This window comes from Pseudopodoces humilis, chromosome 14 (assembly GCF_049639895.1).
Source record: "Pseudopodoces humilis isolate 2021_Gansu_Grassland_sample_001 chromosome 14, ASM4963989v1, whole genome shotgun sequence".
Lineage (NCBI taxonomy): Eukaryota > Metazoa > Chordata > Aves > Passeriformes > Paridae > Pseudopodoces > Pseudopodoces humilis.
In genome coordinates this window covers 3,708,426-3,727,351 of record NC_142213.1, presented here as the reverse complement: position 1 = coordinate 3,727,351, position 18,926 = coordinate 3,708,426, and the positions used below count along the sequence as shown (strand labels likewise).

Here is an 18,926-nt window from a genome sequence, read left to right as displayed (position 1 = left end):
GGTGCAGGTAACAACTGCAACAGTGAAGGAGAATGTGTTTTCTGAACACATTCTGTGTCCAGGCCCCAAAAATGTGACATTCAGGGAAGCAGTGGGAGGAAGCTGTTGCTTTAAGGTCCTTGGAGTAAATGAATCCCACCTCTAACTGGGACTGCCAGGAATTCCTTGCAAAATGGGTCATAGGTGACTTCCAGTTTTTCCTTTTAGGAGAGCGGTATCAGTTCCACCATATATGTTCAGGTGTTCATCTTCAGCATCAGAAAAGTTGGTTTGGGTATGAAAAAGTCTCTGCTAAAAATGAAAAAGGACCATTTTACAAAGCCTTCTTCCCTTCCCATGTCACCATCATTAGGACAAGTGGGGAAAAAATCCTGCAAAATCTTTGTGCTCCTCAAATCCAGTGGATGAAAAAAGAAAGCAAAATCCAGTGAGGTGTGTTCTATTTAAAGCTCATTCCATTTAAAGAAGACATCCAGCATCTTAGGAAGAATACAGGCTTAACACTGCCCTTGATGGGGAGTGCACTGAGGAAGAAATGAGAGGAGCTGGGCTGGCTGAATTCAGCACAAGGAACCTCATAAATGTGAAAGGCAGAGCTCTCCCTGCTCCCTGGGCAGGTGAATAGGTGCAGTCTGCTCCTTCAGCCCTGCTCAGATCATCATTTTCTCTCATGCTGCTGTTTTAAACATAAGGTTTGTTCTACCTGCGGTGAAGGAATTTTTTATAGCTCAGAAAATAACATCATTATTTGAGGTTTTCTCAGAAGTTCCTTAAAGGTAATAAATACAGTGACCTTTCACTGTGCTCTGTCCACCTGGAGAAGGAGTATTTGTTTTCCTCTGATACAACTAGCATTCTAGAGGTGTCCAATTATTTGTGGGTACCTGATTTATTCCAGAAACCACTGAATGCACCTTGCATTTATAAGTGGAAAAGTGAAAAAGAATGAATCATTTCTAAATTATTTATATATTCAGGAAAAAAAAAAATAAAAGAGAGCACCTTTGTCTTCCTTCTGAATCTTCAGACATTTGATGCATACCTGGAGGTAACTGGCTTTGGAGCAGGCATTCAACACATGATTAATACGTGTTAGAATTATCTTTCTGCCTTTGCTCAGTGAGAAAGAGTCAGAATCTTGTGCACAATCTTCAAAATAATTCCGAAAAGCGTCTGCTTTTCAAGTAACCTTCACCATTTGCTTATTTACCATCCCCAAATGGCTGTTTAGTCTTCTGCAAGCCTATAAGTGACAGGATTGAAACCAGCACCACCTCTGAATGGGCTTTCAGTACTGCTGTGGGGAAGAAGCAGGGAGAAAGTTCTGTAAATTAATTTATGGCTCCTGTCAGGATCTTATTCTGTAGATTTTCCAAACTTTTCAAAGATTTATGGTGCCTGAGAAAGGGATAGGATGTTCCTTCACATTGGCAGCCTTACAGGCAGCTCTTGCAGCACCCAGCTCCTTCCCTTCCCTTCCCCTTCCCTTCCTTCCTCCTTCCCCCCCATTTTACCCCATTATTTTTTCATTCTAACCCACCACAATTCAATCATGAATTTTAACACCTGAAGAGTTCTTGAAGGGGTCTCAGTCCCAGAAATAGTTTGGGAGGTTTTCCCAGAGGGACTTTTACCTGGAGCCTAATTAATTAGTTTTTGTTTGTGTGAGTACCTTTCCAGGTAGATTGATGAGCAGCAGAACAAAATGAAGCCATGCAGAAACTTCCCTTTTTTTGCCCATACCTGATGAATATCAGTGGTTTTAAGCATCTTTGTGTTTTTCTATAAAAAGGCACAAATTCAGAGCCTGCAGACATTGTAGCCATGTTCCAGAGAGCAGAATTTAATCCTTAACCTTCCATTTACCTAACTGATCTTTTGGATTGGTTGTTCTTGCTGCAGACTTGTAGACAAAGATTTTGCAGAAAAAAAATTAATTCAGTCCTTCATTACTGAGTCCTACTTTTACTTTGTAAAGCAAACTGGTTTGTGCCTTGAAAGATCACAAAGCATTTACAATGCAGAGGCTGTGAAAAATCAAAAGTAAAAACTGAAAATGCATCCAAAATTATTATGGTCAATTTCATATATTTGAAAAGTTGTTGAGTTTTTTTGGTTTTTTGTTTTTTTTCTTTCTTCTAAGCTACGATTGAATTATTTCTGTAATTTCACCAGGGAGGTGGAAGAATATTATGTAGTCAGAAAAAATATAGAATAAGCTGAAAGAAACACTTTCTGTTAAGAAACAATGCTGTGCCTATGAGCCAGCATTATGGCAGTAAGACAATGACAATAATAAAGCTTGTTTAGGTGACTCACAGCTATAATTTCTGCTTTGCATCTCATTTACACCATCAAATCCTTGTCATACCATGAAAATGCTTTATATTTATGTGGTGTCTTTCATCTAAATGGCTTTCCAAGTGTTTCATGTGTTGCTTGGTGTGCAGCTTACATCAAATTAATCCATCACTTCAGTACAGATATTTTTGTACTATGATACAGCCGCTGCTTGTGTCCATGTAGCAAAGGCTGTGCACAGTCTTAAGAAGTAAAATACCTTTAAAATCTGCAGAAGAGATTAGGGAGATGAAGCACCAAGTTAAAATTCCCCTTGACCACACCATTTTCCATTAAATTGCTCCAGTGGAGGGTTTGATATGAACTGATTTTGCTCAGGTGGAGTTTTCCAGCCCTCCAGGGGCCCAGGTTAGTCCCCTGGGATGGGAGGAAAGTGGCAGCAGGATCAGCTGCACCACTTTGGGCAATCACAAATTCTCTTTCCTCCTTGTGCTTCCCCTGCCTTAAACACCCATGACTTGGTTTGTCCTTTGGAAACTGGAATTTGTGTCCCACTGAATTCCACCTGAAATGCTCGTTTCTGACATTTATGAGACTCTCATTCCTGATTGATCCAGAATGCAGACCTTTGTGACCACTCTGAAAATTCATTTGTACTTGGAGACGTTCCAGGTACAGAGCTATGGAAAATACGTTGTTTCCTTGGCAAATAAATCCTGGCAGTTCAGGTGCATTTGTACTGAATGACAGCCTGCAAAAGAAAAGGCAAAAAGCAGGTTGCAAGAGATTCTATAACTTGTCATCACATTCTCAGGAAATTAAACAGACAAAATATGGTAACAAAGGCAGTGGGCTTCAGTGGAGGGAGATAATTGCAATAATACAATTTCTCTGTGGAATTTCAAACACAGACATATGAATTTAATACATCCCATTATTTTCCATCTTTTATGATATATAGAAGAGGAAAGAAAGCACAGAATACCTTCCACTGGAATATCACCCTGATAAATGCAAACTGACATAGAGTTTTAATTTGTTTGTTCCTGATTGGGAATCACAGCGTGCAGAATCTTAATGAGCCGTTGGGTAGTGATCACCGACCCCAGGCACGTTTATCTTGCTTTGTGTTTGCTGCTTGTAGCAGCTCTTTAATTTGGGTGTCAGTGCCCCACTCTGAGACAGTTTTTTAGTGGCTTCATGAAGTTGTTGTTTGTGCCTGCTCACACTGCTGTTGGACAGGAGGCATTCAGGGGGTTCTGATCGCTCAAGTTCATCTCTTCATCTGCTCTCAGAAGTTAGTAAACAGAATCTCATTTACTACAGCAGCTTTAAATGAGGCTGTGAGATAAGAACCTGATTTTCAGCTGTGTCTGAGATGAGGTGGGGTCGGTGCTTGGGTCCTCAGGTGATAGCGTTTTGCAGAGCGATCTTTTTGTGTACCTGCCCTGTGGTGGGAATCTGACAAGCGTGGTTTGTCCTGAGACCATGCAGAGGAACTTTCTGTCAGTAAGAGCAGGCAGTGCACTGTCCTTTCAGTTCATGGTGGGGCTCAGCCTGGAGGGGGATTTGGCTCAGTGTTACCCCCTGGCTCCAGCAGGAAACAACCCCTAAATTAAGCTTGTAAAATCCAGGGAAGGGAGAAACAGTCTGTTGGGATGAGACTCTCTCCTCTGCTCAGGCTGTGTTTGAGCACAGCAGCTTTGAACATTTCTGGTCTCCCTGCCATCCCTGTACTGACTCCTGTAAGAAACAGAAACTGCTCCTTGTCACCCTCCAGGACCTCCATGTCCTGTGGAACCACGCTGGTGATCCCTCACGAGAATTCCACTGTGCTCATCTGCTTCCCCTCAGTCCATCGTGATGGCAAACATTGCTGCTTGTTACATTTTCAAGTCTATTTATGCACCCTCACAAGCCTCACTCTCTTCATTTACATCCATCACTATATTTCCTCAAAATCTTTCAGTTCCCCATTAGCTGCTGGCCACTCAGTGTTTCCTTCCAAGTTTGTATCAGTCCCTTTTCTATGTATTTTGCCATGGGATTTTGGATGCAAAGAAAGAAGAACTGCATCTTTTTTCTCCCTTATATTTATAAAACTTTAAAAATGACAGAATTGCTAAAATCTCTGGCACAATAAATGACAGAGTGGCACATCACAGAGCAGGTTAACCTCACATTTCAAATACTCAGAAGCACTAAATGCACAGAGTTCCTTCCAGCAAACCCACTCTGGCCCAGGGTATTTGCCTTCTAAGTTATTAGTGTTAAAATAGGTCCAAATGATAGCAGTTTAAATAAAGTACCGAACTCATCTACTTTATTCTTAATTTATAGTGGTGCTTAAGGGATGTGCAGATATTTAAAATGAGTAAAATCAATTAACTTGTGATCCAATTATTTGTGTTAGCCACTGTGGGGTTTTATTTTAGAGCACTGGTTCAGACTTTCCCAGTTAAGCACTGTGCTTTGAGAGTGCAAACCTTTCACTGTGAAATATGAGGAACCTGTGGTTATTTTTTTTTTCTGTTTCCAAATCTAATTCCTATTTTTGCCCTTTTATCATTTTTAAATTCCCTTTTTTACCTTTGTTTTTGAAAGGGACTCGGTATAAGTGTAACAGGTTTTTCTAAATGTTGGGAGGTTTATTCCTTACATAAAGGTGACTGAACAGACAAAAGAGTTCACCTTCTAGATAAAATACACTATATTTTTCTAGGCACATGGTTTCACAGTAGATATGTGTCTTTTGCTATCATAAATCTGTGATTTATTACACTTTTCATATTATAAATTTAGAGTAGACCACTGTGACAACTTCTGTGGTCTGATCATTCTGCTTTTCCATCCATCTTGAACAGATTTTACTCTAACCTTCCAGACAGCTTCAAATATCTGTTTTTACGTGGTCGTTTCCAAAATGTGAAGGATTCTAGGGGTGAGGGTACCACAGTAGCAGGAATTATTTGGCTTGGCACAGCCTTTCCCTGTGAATGCTGGCATTTCCTTGACCTGCAGGAGTCAGAAGCTCAGCAGTGCTGTGCCCCCAGCAGGTCCATGTGCCCTTTCTCTCTGCAGCTGCAGTTCCTGAGAGCTCTTCCTAAACCAGGAGAAAACAGGGATGCAGAAGAAAGCCAATCCCAGCTGAGATATCCTTGATTTAGATATCCTTAGCTGGACATTCCATATTTTTTTGAACTAGCTGGCACACCATGGCAACCTTTTCCATCCCAGTCTGGCACTGATGGGGTAAAAATAATAAATTCCTCTCACAGGCTTCACAATAATGCATCTGAATAAAACAGCCATATCTTTTAATATTTTACCCTAACAGCTCTTACAGCTCCCAAGGTGAGCCAGGGAGTATTGAACACTTAATTGAATCAGACTGGAGGATTAAGGAAGAGATTTTTCTGAAGGATCAATATGAATTAGGAGCAGATGCCTGGTCAAATCTCAGGGTTAGATTTTTTAGTATTAGGCTCCTTGAAGTCTGGTCACCTTTTTTTACGCAGCTGAATGGAAATTGGTGGGTACCGCCCACTTGTGGGAAAAATTCTGACCCTTATGGGTCTAATGTCTCATTATGCATGCTCAAATTGGGACAATATGAAATAATATAAAATATCAATCGAGCTAATTGGTTATTTTCAATCAGAGTAAGAGGTATCCAAGTCTGCTTGTGACAATATTTGGCTGAGCTGGAAGGAACACAATCTTGGTAATCATTCTTCTGTTATTTCTGAGATTCTTAATAGAGTTTTCCTTTTAATTTGTTTCAAAGCAAGTGAAAATATTGTTATATTATCATTTAGAGTTAATTAAACTGCAAATGAGCTTAATGAACTGTCTGAAACAAAGCTCAATCACAACCTGTTACATATTAACTATCAAAATCAAAAGAATCTTTAAATTCTTTGTTATATTCACCAAGGAAGATAGAAATAGCCAGTTATTAATGTCATCCTTTTATGAAATCAAGTTTGAGGCTGGAAAGCTTGAACTGAGTGCATGCACTCAAATTTCACAGACAAATTGAAAAAGGGTTTGGAAAGAGAAATTAAATCTATTGGAAAAAAAAGAAAAACAAAGATAAGTGAACACAGGGGAAGACATAGTCATCTTTTCTTTATTTTCATATGAGGAAATCCACTTTACCTCCTATTTGTCCAGATTGGGAAATCTATATATTAATAAAACGCCATTTTTTGGATTCGGTATTTTCACAAACTCTTCTGCAGTGTTATGACTTCTTGTATTCTGTAAGAGGGAAAGACAGTTTATTCAGGTCTTGAAGCCACTTGGGTGACTCTTGCCCTTGAGTGATGCATTGTCACCAACCATAGCACAGCAAAACCTATTTGTGTTATTAAAGTTTGTAATTTTGGACTTTTGAAGGTTTAATCCCTGGAAATGTTAAGATTTCTTAATGATCTGTAATGGCAGTGCTGATGTTCAGCACTTCTCAGGATTAGGTCTGTTATCAGCCTGGTTTATCCACCTCTAAAGCACGCATTTTCTTATCACTCTTTTATACAGTGCTTTTAGCACGTCAGCCTCAAGTACTTGAAAGGTGAGGAGTGTTATTAAGTGTGACCCTTACAAGCTTTTCCAATGGTTTGCTTAATGTTTTTTCCTACATAAACAAGAATGATGGAGAATAAACTAGAAACTTCTTACAGGGCTTGGCTGGTTGAATCGTTCAGCAACACATTTCGCAAGATCATAAAAAATTCTTCTGCTGCAAAAACAAAACAACGCTGGCTTTTAGTTATGCAGCCAAAGTGGTAGCATGAGGTCCAATTATTTTTGAGTGTCTTAGAGCAAACCCTCAAAAAAATGCTTTGGGAATGGTTTTTGTGAGACCTGTTTTGTGTCCTGGTAACGATGCATTGTAAAAAGGAATGTGGGTGGGATAATTCATGAAAAAAAAAAAAAAAAAAGAGTGTGAAATGCAAAACTGGAGTTGTTTGTAAATAAAAGTAGATTTGAAGGCATGAGTGGTCTGTACAAGGCAGGTTCCTCTTCCCTCAGTTCCTGTGCTGGAAATACATGCAGCTGTGCAGCACTGCTGGCATTTTCATGCTTCACTTTCCAGCAATATGAGCTGAGCTCTCTTCTTGTGATCAGAACCTTCCCGAGCTCCATTCCTGTAAAATCGCTGCTTATCTGCCATCTATTAAGTGAAGAACAGCTGAAATGTGCTGCCTCATATTTCATAAGTGAGAATGTATTATTTAAAGCCCACAACATTCATTTTCGGTCAAGGATTCCACCTTCCTCCTGCTGGGGTAAATAATTAACGCTGCCTTGGATATTTTGTGTGTGTGTGTGGTCATTAAGTGGAAATAGTAATGATTTCCTCTGTGTTTTATTTTCCAGTTCCAGGCCACAGTGAAGGAGGGGGTCACAGGTGTAATAGTGAACTTAACTGTGGGTGACCGGGACGACCCCGCCACCGGGGCGTGGAGAGCCGTCTACTCCATCATTAACGGGAACCCAGGGCAGAGCTTCGAGATCCACACCAACCCCCAGACTAATGAGGGAATGCTCTCTGTTGTCAAGGTAAGAGCAATGCCCTCCTGCCCTGTATCTTTGTTGTCGGGTCCATCCCCTGGGCTCATTGCATGAAACAAGGCACAGCAGGGATAGGTTGTTCCAAGATATAAAGTTGGCTGCCAGCCCTTGTCCAAACTGTGTGTATAACCCCTTCTTCTGTCACAGTAACCTTATTCTTCAGTCACAAGGACTGTCTGTTCCTTACTGTATTGCCATTGTGTTTAAATAACACCCAGACTTGCAGTAATCATCACAATTAATAGTGAGATTTGACAACAATATCGTGTTTGTTGCTGGAGGTACAATTAGAATTCAGGAGCCCCATTTTGGTCTCACTTAGAGAACATGTGCAAGTAGCAGGAAAGAAAGGGACATGGATTCAGACTGAATCCACATTTCTAAAGAGGATTAGTCCCACGTTTCTAAAGTCTCATAGGAAAATTCACTGCCTGTCTTTGTACGAAGACAGTCCTATGTCTCAAATTTAACAAATAAAAAAAATAAAAAAAAAGAAGAAAATAGCCCTGTTTGCTGCCTATACCAGAATGCTCTCTTTTTTGCTTCAGAAGAGGCATTGTCAATTCTTAGGACAAATGCATGTATTTCCATGGCAGTGGCTTTGATTTTAAGACAGGAGTTGAGAAAGCAGCTTGTGTTATTGTCATGAGTAGCTACTGAGTGTGACTCATTTGTTTGTTAAATACATGCTACATATAAATAAACATGTATATATAAGCATTGAATTGTGTCTGTAAATGGCAAAAAAATGTAAGCTCTTGGGCAGAGGGATGTCTCCACGGGTTTTGAAGTCTGTTATGTTTTGAAGTTTATTATCTTCAATGCATTTAGAACTGAGTGTGTCTAATCCTAAACTCTCACCAAGTCCTGGGTGCAGGGAATGTTGTTGTCCCTTTCCGGCTAATTCTGCTGTCTGCAAGTTTGCCATGGGCTGAAGGAAAAAGTGTTGTCATTGTGTTTGAGCTTTGCCCTTCCCTTCTACAGCCTTTAGACTACGAGATCTCGGCCTTTCACACGCTGCTGATCAAAGTGGAAAACGAAGACCCGCTGATCCCAGACATCGCCTACGGCCCCAGCTCCACAGCCACCGTCCAGATCACTGTGGAGGACGTCAACGAAGGCCCCGTTTTCCACCCAAACCCCATGGCAGTGACCAAGCAGGAGAACATCCCCATTGGCAGCGTGGTGCTCACGGTGAACGCCACCGACCCCGACACTTTGCAGCACCAGACCATCAGGTGAGAGCAGAGCCCTCTCATTTTCATCCCTCACTAAGGGAATGTCTTTTCTGCCCAAGAATTTGCCTGCCAGTGCAGAATTAAGTTTAACTTGTTTTGGCTCTGCACAGTATGAAGTTTCAATTTATATTTTTTTATATTTTGCTGCAATTATAGATTCAGTTTGTTGAAAACACAGTGCTGTATTAGACAGGAAGCAATAATTTTCCACACCGTGAGATTCCTACAGTAAAACAATCAAGTGCCACAAGCAATAGACTTGGTTTTGAATAGTTTCAAAATTTTAATCTGCTTGTTTATTCCTCTTCCTTCATGAGATCCAGGGTAGATATATAAAATTTAAAAATGTCTGTAGAAATGATGCATCTGTTTTACATAGTGTTTAAATCAGTTTATGATCATTTATAATGTTTTTCAGTAAAATAATGGCCATCCATCCACTTGCAAGAGCTGAGAAAATATTTCCCAGTGAAAGACTGAAGCTAAAGGAAACTACAACTTGGCCTTGTCCAGATAAATGAAAATAAATTATTTTTTCTGTGCTATAATATAAACCCACACTTGTGCCGTGTCTCAAGGAGCAAAGCTGGGCATTATGTGGTAACATCATCTTAAATTTTGTTCCACCTGGTTTGGTCTTTTTGGCCTTAGATTCCATGAAAAATGAAAAACCAACCACTTTGTTCTCTAAAACTAAATTGGCTTTCCAGACAGATTTTCTCAGCATTTGAGAATTACAGGTTAGGCACTACCACTAAAACCTACATCCGTGTTTAATTTTTCATTTCTCCTTGTAAGTATCATTTCCCCCAGGTCTCAGTGTATATAAAAGGGGATAAATACTTTGTGAGAACGACTTCAAAGCTGCAGCTGAACAATGGCTCTGTCAATCCAGAGCACAGGCAGAGATCTCTGCTGTCACAGGGTTATTTAGCAGTGATTGTGCAATCCTTAAAGAAGGTTTGACACATGTACTGCTCTACAATAAAGAAAGCTGCTGATCTTGAAGATGTTCTCTGTCAGTAGCAAGTCTTGGTGAAAATGTCACTGCAAAGGACTTGGATTTGAATGATGAGGAGGTGAATTTAAGCAGGTGAGTGTGCTCATCTCCAAGGAAAGAGGAAAATGAGAGGCAGATAATTAAAAGTTTCAATTCTCTGCATCACCTCAAAGATAATGTAGTTAATATCATTAATAGTTCAGTTTCTCTTCTACCATGGAAATGACAGTTTACCTGGAGGATGATTCTTAGCATATAATTTCTCTTGTTTTCTAAATGGATTTATTTATAGAATAATTTCTTATTCTTAATTTTAGCTTTTGCTCCAAAGAGCTCTTATTTCAAACACAAAAATCTCTGTCTATGGATGGAATTTCTGTTGCTTGTCAGACAGGGCAATGTGACCCTCAGCACCTTTGCTCAGAACCTGGCTTGTGCAGGAAACAGATATTTATTTTCTTTGGCTTTTGGACAGAGTTTAAGAAACAAATTTATTGATGTTCTCCTTAATTTACATCTTTTCATGGGAGATGGGAAAACTAACATTCATTAATGTAACAGCTGATTTTGTGATGCTAAAAGAGAAAAGCCATGAAAATGTGAGGATTTTGTTATCAAAACCAGCATTCCAGGAGCTATTAGCTGTAATTTTCCCTTCACCTACGATTTTGCTGAATTTATCCAAATTACACTGACCCAGAATGAAAAGGGCACCCAGGGAGTTACTGAGTACTCTTCAATCAGCTTTAAGGGTGGTGTATAAATAGCCAAATAACATAAACTGCAGTTCACCACACCTCACAACTGCCTGCCAAGGAACCCCCAAATCTTGATTAACTCAAAGAGAATTTTCCCGGAAGTTTTACTATATCTGCATAGCCAGGCATGGAAGGCTTATAGCCAAAAGAAAGATTTTAATTTTTATTTATTTATTTTTTTTTCTTTTTATGTGCAGAAAAGAAAGCAGAATTAAGCTAGACTGGAATGAGGAATGATCATATAAAGAAACTATGAAACTGGTTGTGTTAGAGGAAAATAATGCAAATGTAATGGAAATCTGGAAATGGTAGAATGCATCAGGAAAAGGCTAATTTGACTACCTGTCAGTCCCATTGCTAAAATCACAGGGAAGCATAAAACAGCATTTTAAAAGATGTTTTAATGCTGCCAGGTGTTGAAACAGCTGGGTACCAGCAGTGAAAGAGGCAGGCTGTGGTATGAGAGCAGCATCTGCAGTGAAGGACAGGGTCAAATTCCACATGTAAAAGCCAAAACTGCTCTCACTGGCTGGGGTCTGGCTGAAATATTTACCTCCAATTCCAATCGTGTGTTTGGAGTGAGGGACAATGTGCAGGACTTTTACAGAGCACTGATACAAAATTTGTGGTTGCCAGTCTATAACTGTGCCATCAGTCCTTGCTATGGCTATATGATAAAATAAAGGCCAAGCAGGGACAGCACAGGCTACTGAATGAGTCTGTGGATTATTTGAATATTAATGACCATGAGCAAGCAATGTTTTGTCTGCAAGAAGCCACGAATGTCAGATTTGTGCTGTGTGAGCAGTGTACGTCACCCCCAACACAGTATAAATCTCTTTAAAATGGGCAGACCAGCAGAAAATTAGTAATGTTGGTGGGCTTTGGGTTCTTTTTTTCAGCCTGTTACAATTGAAATACATCTAACTGCAAGGATATTTTTAGTTAATTTTCTGTATAGAACTTGTAGAAGGAGCTGCTGATTATTTGTAATCAGGAAATTTAGTTACTCTGCTAGATATAACATGATAAATGCATTTCAAGACCAACAAAAAAGAGTAGAGAAACCATTTTTGCCATTGTCTGCAACTAGATTGAATTTATTCTTTGAACAATGCAGATCTGAATCAGAATCAAATTACTTATCTCTGAAAAACATAGCTTACTTTGTAAAATTTCCTGAAGACAGCTGTACTTTTGAAGCAATTTTCCTTCTTATTCTTCAGCTTCAAGTGTTTTTGCAGGCTGAGGAAGAATTTCATTTCAAAGCTCAAACAAGCTGGCAAAAAATGTGTTTCAATGAAAGAAAAAAGACTCCAAATCACAGACCTCAGGCTGTGGCCATTTGTCTGCACCGGCAGAGTTTGCACGGTGCCAGCTCTTCCCTATCCCATTGACATTAAAATTCCAGAGGAACTTGATGTAGATGTGGAAGCATCATCCTGGAAATAAGAGGTGGAAAACAGTGTTTGTTCCACTCCTCATTGCTCCCAGGAAGAAAAAGAACCAGTTCAAGCTGGGTCACATTTCTCAGATACATTAGCCTTTCTTTTTTTTTTCTTTTTTCTATTTTTTTTTTCTTTAAGCATTTAAATCTCTCTACAGTTTCCATCTTTTCTAGAATTAAAAAATGAAAGAAATCCAGCAGGCCCCATTTTAATTATAACCCAACAATTTATTAATAGAACAGTAATGAAGTTTCTGAAATTTGATTTCTTAATCAGGGACCATTGTTATTTTTGTGCCAGATTTGAGAGTTTAATTTTGGGTACTTCTTCCCAACCTCTGAAATTTTAATCAGAAGTTTCAAGTGTACATGTCAAAGAGAAGTTAAAGGCCAAATTTAATAACATTTTCTACCTTGGGAAATTAAAAGAAGAACCTCACTCTGAAATCCATTATTAACAGTAGATCTTAATTAAACACAGTTATGGTTCTCAATATTTGACTGTGTGAAGAGATTGGTTTCAGTATTTTTCCCTTTTATGGGATTCAACAAGTCCAGAATATTCAATAGTTAGACTTTTAACTACGTGTAAATAAGTTGTTTACTGCCATGTATTTGTAATTTGTAATTAGAGCAGTGTTGTTTTCTGGTTTCGTGGCTTATCATGGCAATATATTTTTATTACCTACTGTGCTCTTGGATTTTAAATTATTTATGTAAACATATTGTTTCAGCGTTTATTCTCAGTAAGCAATGTGACTCAGTGCTTCAGAAATATCTTCATAAGAAAAGTTTATTACAGCTCTAAAGCATATCTAATTCATTAAGTAGAATTAAAATGCAACATTTGAAGCTGGAGAACTCAGAACCCAAACTGCACCGAGTTTTACAGGAACATGAAAGGCTGCAGAGATATCTGAAACTCTTTACGTAGATAAGGTATATAATTGTATATAATATTTATATCAAGCTGCCCCACATAGTACAGGTGGCTCCTGGAAGCACAGGGACGCTCTTTCCAAGCCCTGCTAGTCTGGAAACAGGAGCAAACTCATTTATTATTGCCAGCGTTTCCAAATAACAGCTACTGGTGTGTCTGGAAGGGGATAGACTCTGTTTCTCTTGATATAAATTGCATTTTTCTGTGCTGCAAATTAAGTGTTAATGAGGTTTCATGCTGGAGCATGAGAGCAGGGGAGGGAGGAGGCTGAACCCAAGTGAATTAAAAGTGACTGTGTTTGTTTGCCTTGAAGGAGGTTGTGGTGAGCCTCTTCTGCCAAGTCTCCAGGGAAAGGATGAGAGGAAATGGCCTTCAGTTTCCCACAGGAGGTTCAGATTAGACACTGGAAAAAAAAAAATCAGTGCAAGAGTGGTCAGGTTTTAGAATAATCTGCTCAGGGAGATGGTGGGGACACAGATCTGGAAGTGTCAAGATTATGTGGCACTTGGAGATGTAATTTAGGAGCTGAATCTGGGTTGACTGTTGGATCTTGAGGATCTCTTGCAGCCCTGATGATTCTGTGCATGGTTTGTCTTTTCACCTCTGGATAATGGACTGGTCAATGTCTTTGGGAACAGGATTTTTACTGCTGGGATGTGTTTTGCTTTAGATTAGATCACCCTGGCTTTGGGGTTGGTGTCCATGGAGCTGGTGGAAATCAGTGGAAATGTTCCAACCTCTAATCAATGGCAGCCATCATCATCATCAAAAAGAAAAAAAAGCCAATAAAATGAATGCTTAAAATTTTCTAAAATCGTGCTGAAACTACACTGAAATGGGATTCATAGCTCAGAGATTTTCTCCCAAATCTCAAATGGTTGAGAAAACTAAGGAGAATTCTCTGGAAAAAGTGAGGTTTACTTCTGTTCCTCTCCTTGGCTGCCAATCCCCACCCTTCCACACAGCGAATGCATAAGCCATGAATTGCAAAGACAATTCAAAAAGCCTTTTTCATGTCTCTTGCCAGGATTTTTTGAGAGATCCTGAACCCCCTGTGAGCAAGGATGAAGCTTCACATCACGATGCTCACAACCACTTAAGAGATCAATTTTGCATACTTTGTTGCACATCAAGCCTTTTTAAAGCACTTTTGTTGCTGGTGGAGGTCAATAAACTTGCTTTTTCGGGATACACTCCAATCACTTCCAGAAGTACTACATAATGAGAGAGGGATAGGAAGACTTAAAGAGTGAATGCTTAGGAAGCAACACACTTAGTCATGGTTAAATATGTCTCCTAGAGTCTGAAGGACTTGTCTTTGATTCCTAACAACAGGAGATTTGTTTTCCTTGTGCAGACAGAAGAATAGCTCCATTGTTACAAATGAATGGCTGAGCCATGCTCTCAGCATGCAGCACCAGAGTTTTTCACTGTAAGTTATACCCAGGAGCATCTCAAGTTGGCTCTGCAGTTTTATTGATGGCCTGCCTGAACCCAGCCACTGGGAATTTGTAGTGCATCTCTGGATCTGAAGTTGCTGTGTATTGAGCAGTGTACATTGTTTTTCTCTTCCTTTCTCTTTTTTTGAGTTAGATGGAAAGGCAGGGAGAGACGGAATCTGCTTGAAGCAAAGAAAAGTTTTTTCACTTCTGTCTTTGTAAACTCTGAAACACAGAAATACCAGCTCTGGAGAGCTGTGGCTATTGGGGTATCTAGCAGAAAAGATTTAACCAACTCTGAAAGAACAAACTTGGGCGTTTCCCTCGTGCTACACAAACACCGCTGGTAATTGCAGGTTCCCACTGGTCAACCACTGGCTCAAGGGTATTTTACACAGCAGTCTTTCCTGACACTGTTCCTTGAAGGTGTTAATACTATCTGATAATTATTACCCAGTGGGTTATTATTGTGATGTTTATATTTTACTATCATAGAACAAATATCTGAAGGAAAAAAATACTAAAAAAGCTTGCATTGTCTTTTTTTTTTTGGTTTGTTTTGGTCAGCTTGCCCAAACTGACTTCTACTTTTCATTTACTGAGCAAAGTAGATGACTCCTCTTTCCCCATACAGCAAACTCTTCAGGCCTACAGCAGTAAGGGAAAAGCAAAGTTGGTTCTGGAGTGGTGGTGTACCTCCTGTCATACCTAGAACCACACTGGTGTAACTCTGGAAGGGTGAAAATGGCTCAAGAGCCAAGTCAGCCCCATTTTCCCTGTGCAGAAGGTTGTTTGTAGCTGGCCAGAACTGTCTGGGTTGATCACCAAGGCTGGTGGAGGAAGCAGCTGGTTAAAACAGAAAAAAAAAAAAAGGAAAATAAATAAAAATTTTTGGGTGGGAGCTACAGAGATGGGACAGAAGAGAACAAATGACTGGAATTAAATCCCACTGCTGAGAGAATTGAAACGTCTGCCAAAGCTGGGGTGCAGGGCCTGTAAAAGCTGTGGACAGCACCTGATGCTGACCATTCAGGAGAGCCAGTTCCATCTCTGTCAGCTCCCACAGCAGAGCTGCAGAGTAACAGGATGTGCTTTCCCTGGGAGCTGGGAGCAGATGTTGATAGTCTGCCTCCCAAGCTCTGTCACTCAGCCCCTTTGTTCCTCACAGGCTTTTCCTGGCTGCTTTAATTTGCCACCAACCTGTCAGCACCTCCCTGCTCGCACTGGGAGCATCCCTGGATCACTGATTCCCCAGCTGCTTTCAGTGTCTCTCATCCTGAGGGACACCTCTAAGTCTCCCCTGATGGTTTTTTTGCCCTTTTTTTACTGATATTCTCTGCCTCTGTGTTGGGACAGATGTTTGACCTCTTCTTTACTTCTTTCTGCATTTGCAAATCTTAATTTTCAGTGCTTGAGGCCAATCCCAGCTTACCAGTTGGAGCTAAGCTTTGTTATATCAGTTTTTGCCTTGCTATCCTGGCTGGATTCTCGATTCTTCCTAGCACTTGCCAAAGTTTGAGGAAAGGTTAATGTACATAAACTGGTTGGTATAGCATTATTTCCTTTTCCTCTCCTGGTAGAAAAGGAGGCAGAGCAGGGGGGAAATTTTCATCCAGACTGAGTGAGGCTGTTCTGTAAAAGTCTCAAAAGTGTCCCTTTCCTAAGGGGAAAAAAAAAAGCATCCCCTCTCTCCTTGATTGGCTTCTTAAATAGCAGAAGTGTCTGAATTAAATTATTAAAGGATACCTAAAGCAGGGGGCTCAGGAATTCTCAATCCATGATTCATAGTTTTGCCCAGAACCCAGTTACCTGAAGCTAGACTTCCTCACTCCTGACAACACTTGTCAGAAGATCCTGTTCTTAAAATTTTCCACTGCTCTACTCTGTTGGCATAAATCATACTTAATATGTTGATATTAAAGCTGTGGATGATAGCATTGAAAATCTGTGTTTCCATGAAATCAAATAAGCCACAGTCACCTATTTCAACTTGCCTTGATATTACCTTTAGAATCCCGAATTCTTGATTAATAAGGATGAATGTAGCATTTAAGGGGAGTTTAATTAGACCTTCTGTCTTTATCCTGCATAACAATATTATGCCACATTATGATTTCAACCGTGTCAGCACTCAGAATGAATGGCGGTGAACTGTGAAATTATAGGGCACATTTTTCATGTCACTGACTAAACAATATTGCAGATCTTCTTGAGAAATATAACAATAGGATCTATCAGTCACAAGTTATGCTTGCAGTGGAAGGCAGATCTAGACAATAACTCACTTTGTCATTACTGTTCTCTTCTAGTCTCAGAAAAGGCAGGATTTTGTCTCGGGAAGGAGTAAAGAGTATCTTGATTATAATAAGTTAGCTATCAAGTTTGAGGACACAGTGTGAGGAGCTGTGTTGATGGGGAAGGGGGTGGTATGAATTTCTCTTAATATTTTAAAGCTGTTGAATTTTGGAGTCTCACTCAGCTGGGTTTGATCGTGTGTGAACGTCTGTGTGTAGTTAGAGCTTTCAGTGGTGCTTTGATAGAAAGTTATTTGGGCTGGTTATGTGTGTGATTAGAACAGGGACCAGTGGTGTTTTACATGATGGCAAAAGCTGCAAAAGCAAGCACTGAAGCCAAAGTTTTCCAAGGAGATTGGTGCTGCCCCCAGCCTGAATCCTGCCATGAAGGGAAAGTGTCTAATTAAGCAATTCAGCACTTGTGTCCTTAAAGCAGGTACAGATCTTGTGTGGCACTGAGCAGGTGGTGTCTGGCACATTCTGGCCATATTTCATTAATTTACCATCTTCAGACTAAGGATAGAATAAATCATGGGCGCTCCCAATTCAGTGGCAAAATTCCTGCCAGGAATAGGTTTTCATCTGGGAGCAGGAGATTTCCCAAAAGCAGAATTTCTGTCCTGTGTTTGCAGCCACTGCTCGGTGGCAAGGCAGCCCCAGTCCATGCATTTCAAGGTACAAAAGCCCCATCTCCTCTCAGGCTCACTGATAGTTATCCTTGGAGTGGAATTCGTGTTCACTGAAGAAATTGTCAGAAGGTTTAAGCACTCATTTTTGCTAAATGGAGCTCTGCAGTGTTACTTTAATAGGAAAAACGCCTTGTAGAGTTCAGTTGGAATTTTTCTATTAACTTTGTAATAAGGATGCCAATTTCTGCAAAATAGTTTCTGAGTAAGAGTGAAATTATGCACTTTGTTAAGCAGCAGCAAGCCTGCAGATTCATTCTCGGTTCAAATGTGAATTACTAGGGACTGACTTCTTCCTAATTTTATGACCATTATACTCTAGGTAAATATGCCTACAGAGACATGCATGCCTGCTCTACATAGAGCCAGATAATTATTATCCATGGGATCCCTTGGGCAGCTCCTCTGGCTCGTGCTTAGCACCACATCACCTTGGAGATACCAACCCTTCTCATCCAGATTTCACTGAATACTCCAAACCCTGAAGAATTTTTACACAATTACCTGTTTTAATGGGTCTGGCAGAGTACTGTTTCCTCTCTCACATGGGAAATTTCCACAAGAATTCTCGCAGCCTGAGGCCCAGCCTCTCTGGAGATTCCTTGGTAGCGTTTTGCACAAATGCAGCCCCAGCCTTTATCTGATAATGCTTCAGGAGAAAAATTAGGAATTTTTCTATTAGGAGGAAACAAGGTGTGCAGATTCTGGCCCTGGAATCTTCTAAGTTATTAATCAGTGTTTAAAAAACATTTTAGCACAGAAAGAAAACAACACTGTCTCAGCTTTCTGCACATGTCCATGTCAAGGCTGTTAAGTCAGTTGATTCATGGAAACTGCTGCAGTTTAGGTTTTGAAGTGCCAGGAAAAAGAAAAAGAAGGAAAAGCCTCTAATGTCTTTAATCTTTGTATAACTGTGCTTTTGAACACATCCTTCTTTGTGCAGCCAGGTGAGTCTTTTTATTACAGCTTCTGTCATTTCAGGGGGTGTAAAAAAACCAGATTATTTCAGTTTTACAAGTTTTGAGACTTCCAGTTTTTTTTCTGTCAAATTAAAATTCACCTCACAGTGATGCTCTGGACCTACATGGAAAGTGGCTGGCAAAACATTCAGATCCCAAAAGACAAGGGTGTGAGAAGTCTAATTCCTGGGCTTCCAACCCAGGGTTAAACAGCATGAAGTAACTAGGGCATAATAGAATCTTGGGAGATAAAATACATGAAATTCACAGAGCACTATATTTGT

At 40.0% G+C, this 18,926-nt stretch overlaps 1 protein-coding gene and 1 long non-coding RNA gene across 3 annotated transcripts in view; one reads left to right on the top strand and one right to left on the bottom strand.

Moving 5' to 3' along the window:
- CDH13 (cadherin 13) overlaps positions 1 to 18,926 on the top strand; it is a 428,229-nt gene that overhangs the window by 369,236 nt on the left and 40,067 nt on the right. For both annotated transcript variants that reach the window (XM_014257138.2, XM_005528228.3), the window contains exons 9-10: positions 7,687 to 7,869; positions 8,866 to 9,119. In XM_014257138.2, the coding sequence (XP_014112613.1) occupies positions 7,687 to 7,869; positions 8,866 to 9,119 (437 nt within the window). The remainder of the gene's footprint in view (positions 1 to 7,686; positions 7,870 to 8,865; positions 9,120 to 18,926) is intronic.
- Positions 2,297 to 3,586, bottom strand: LOC148183128 (uncharacterized). Its single transcript, XR_015773745.1, has 2 exons — positions 3,287 to 3,586; positions 2,297 to 3,052 (listed from the first exon to the last, which is right to left on the bottom strand). It is a non-coding gene; the product is annotated as an uncharacterized LOC148183128 (long non-coding RNA).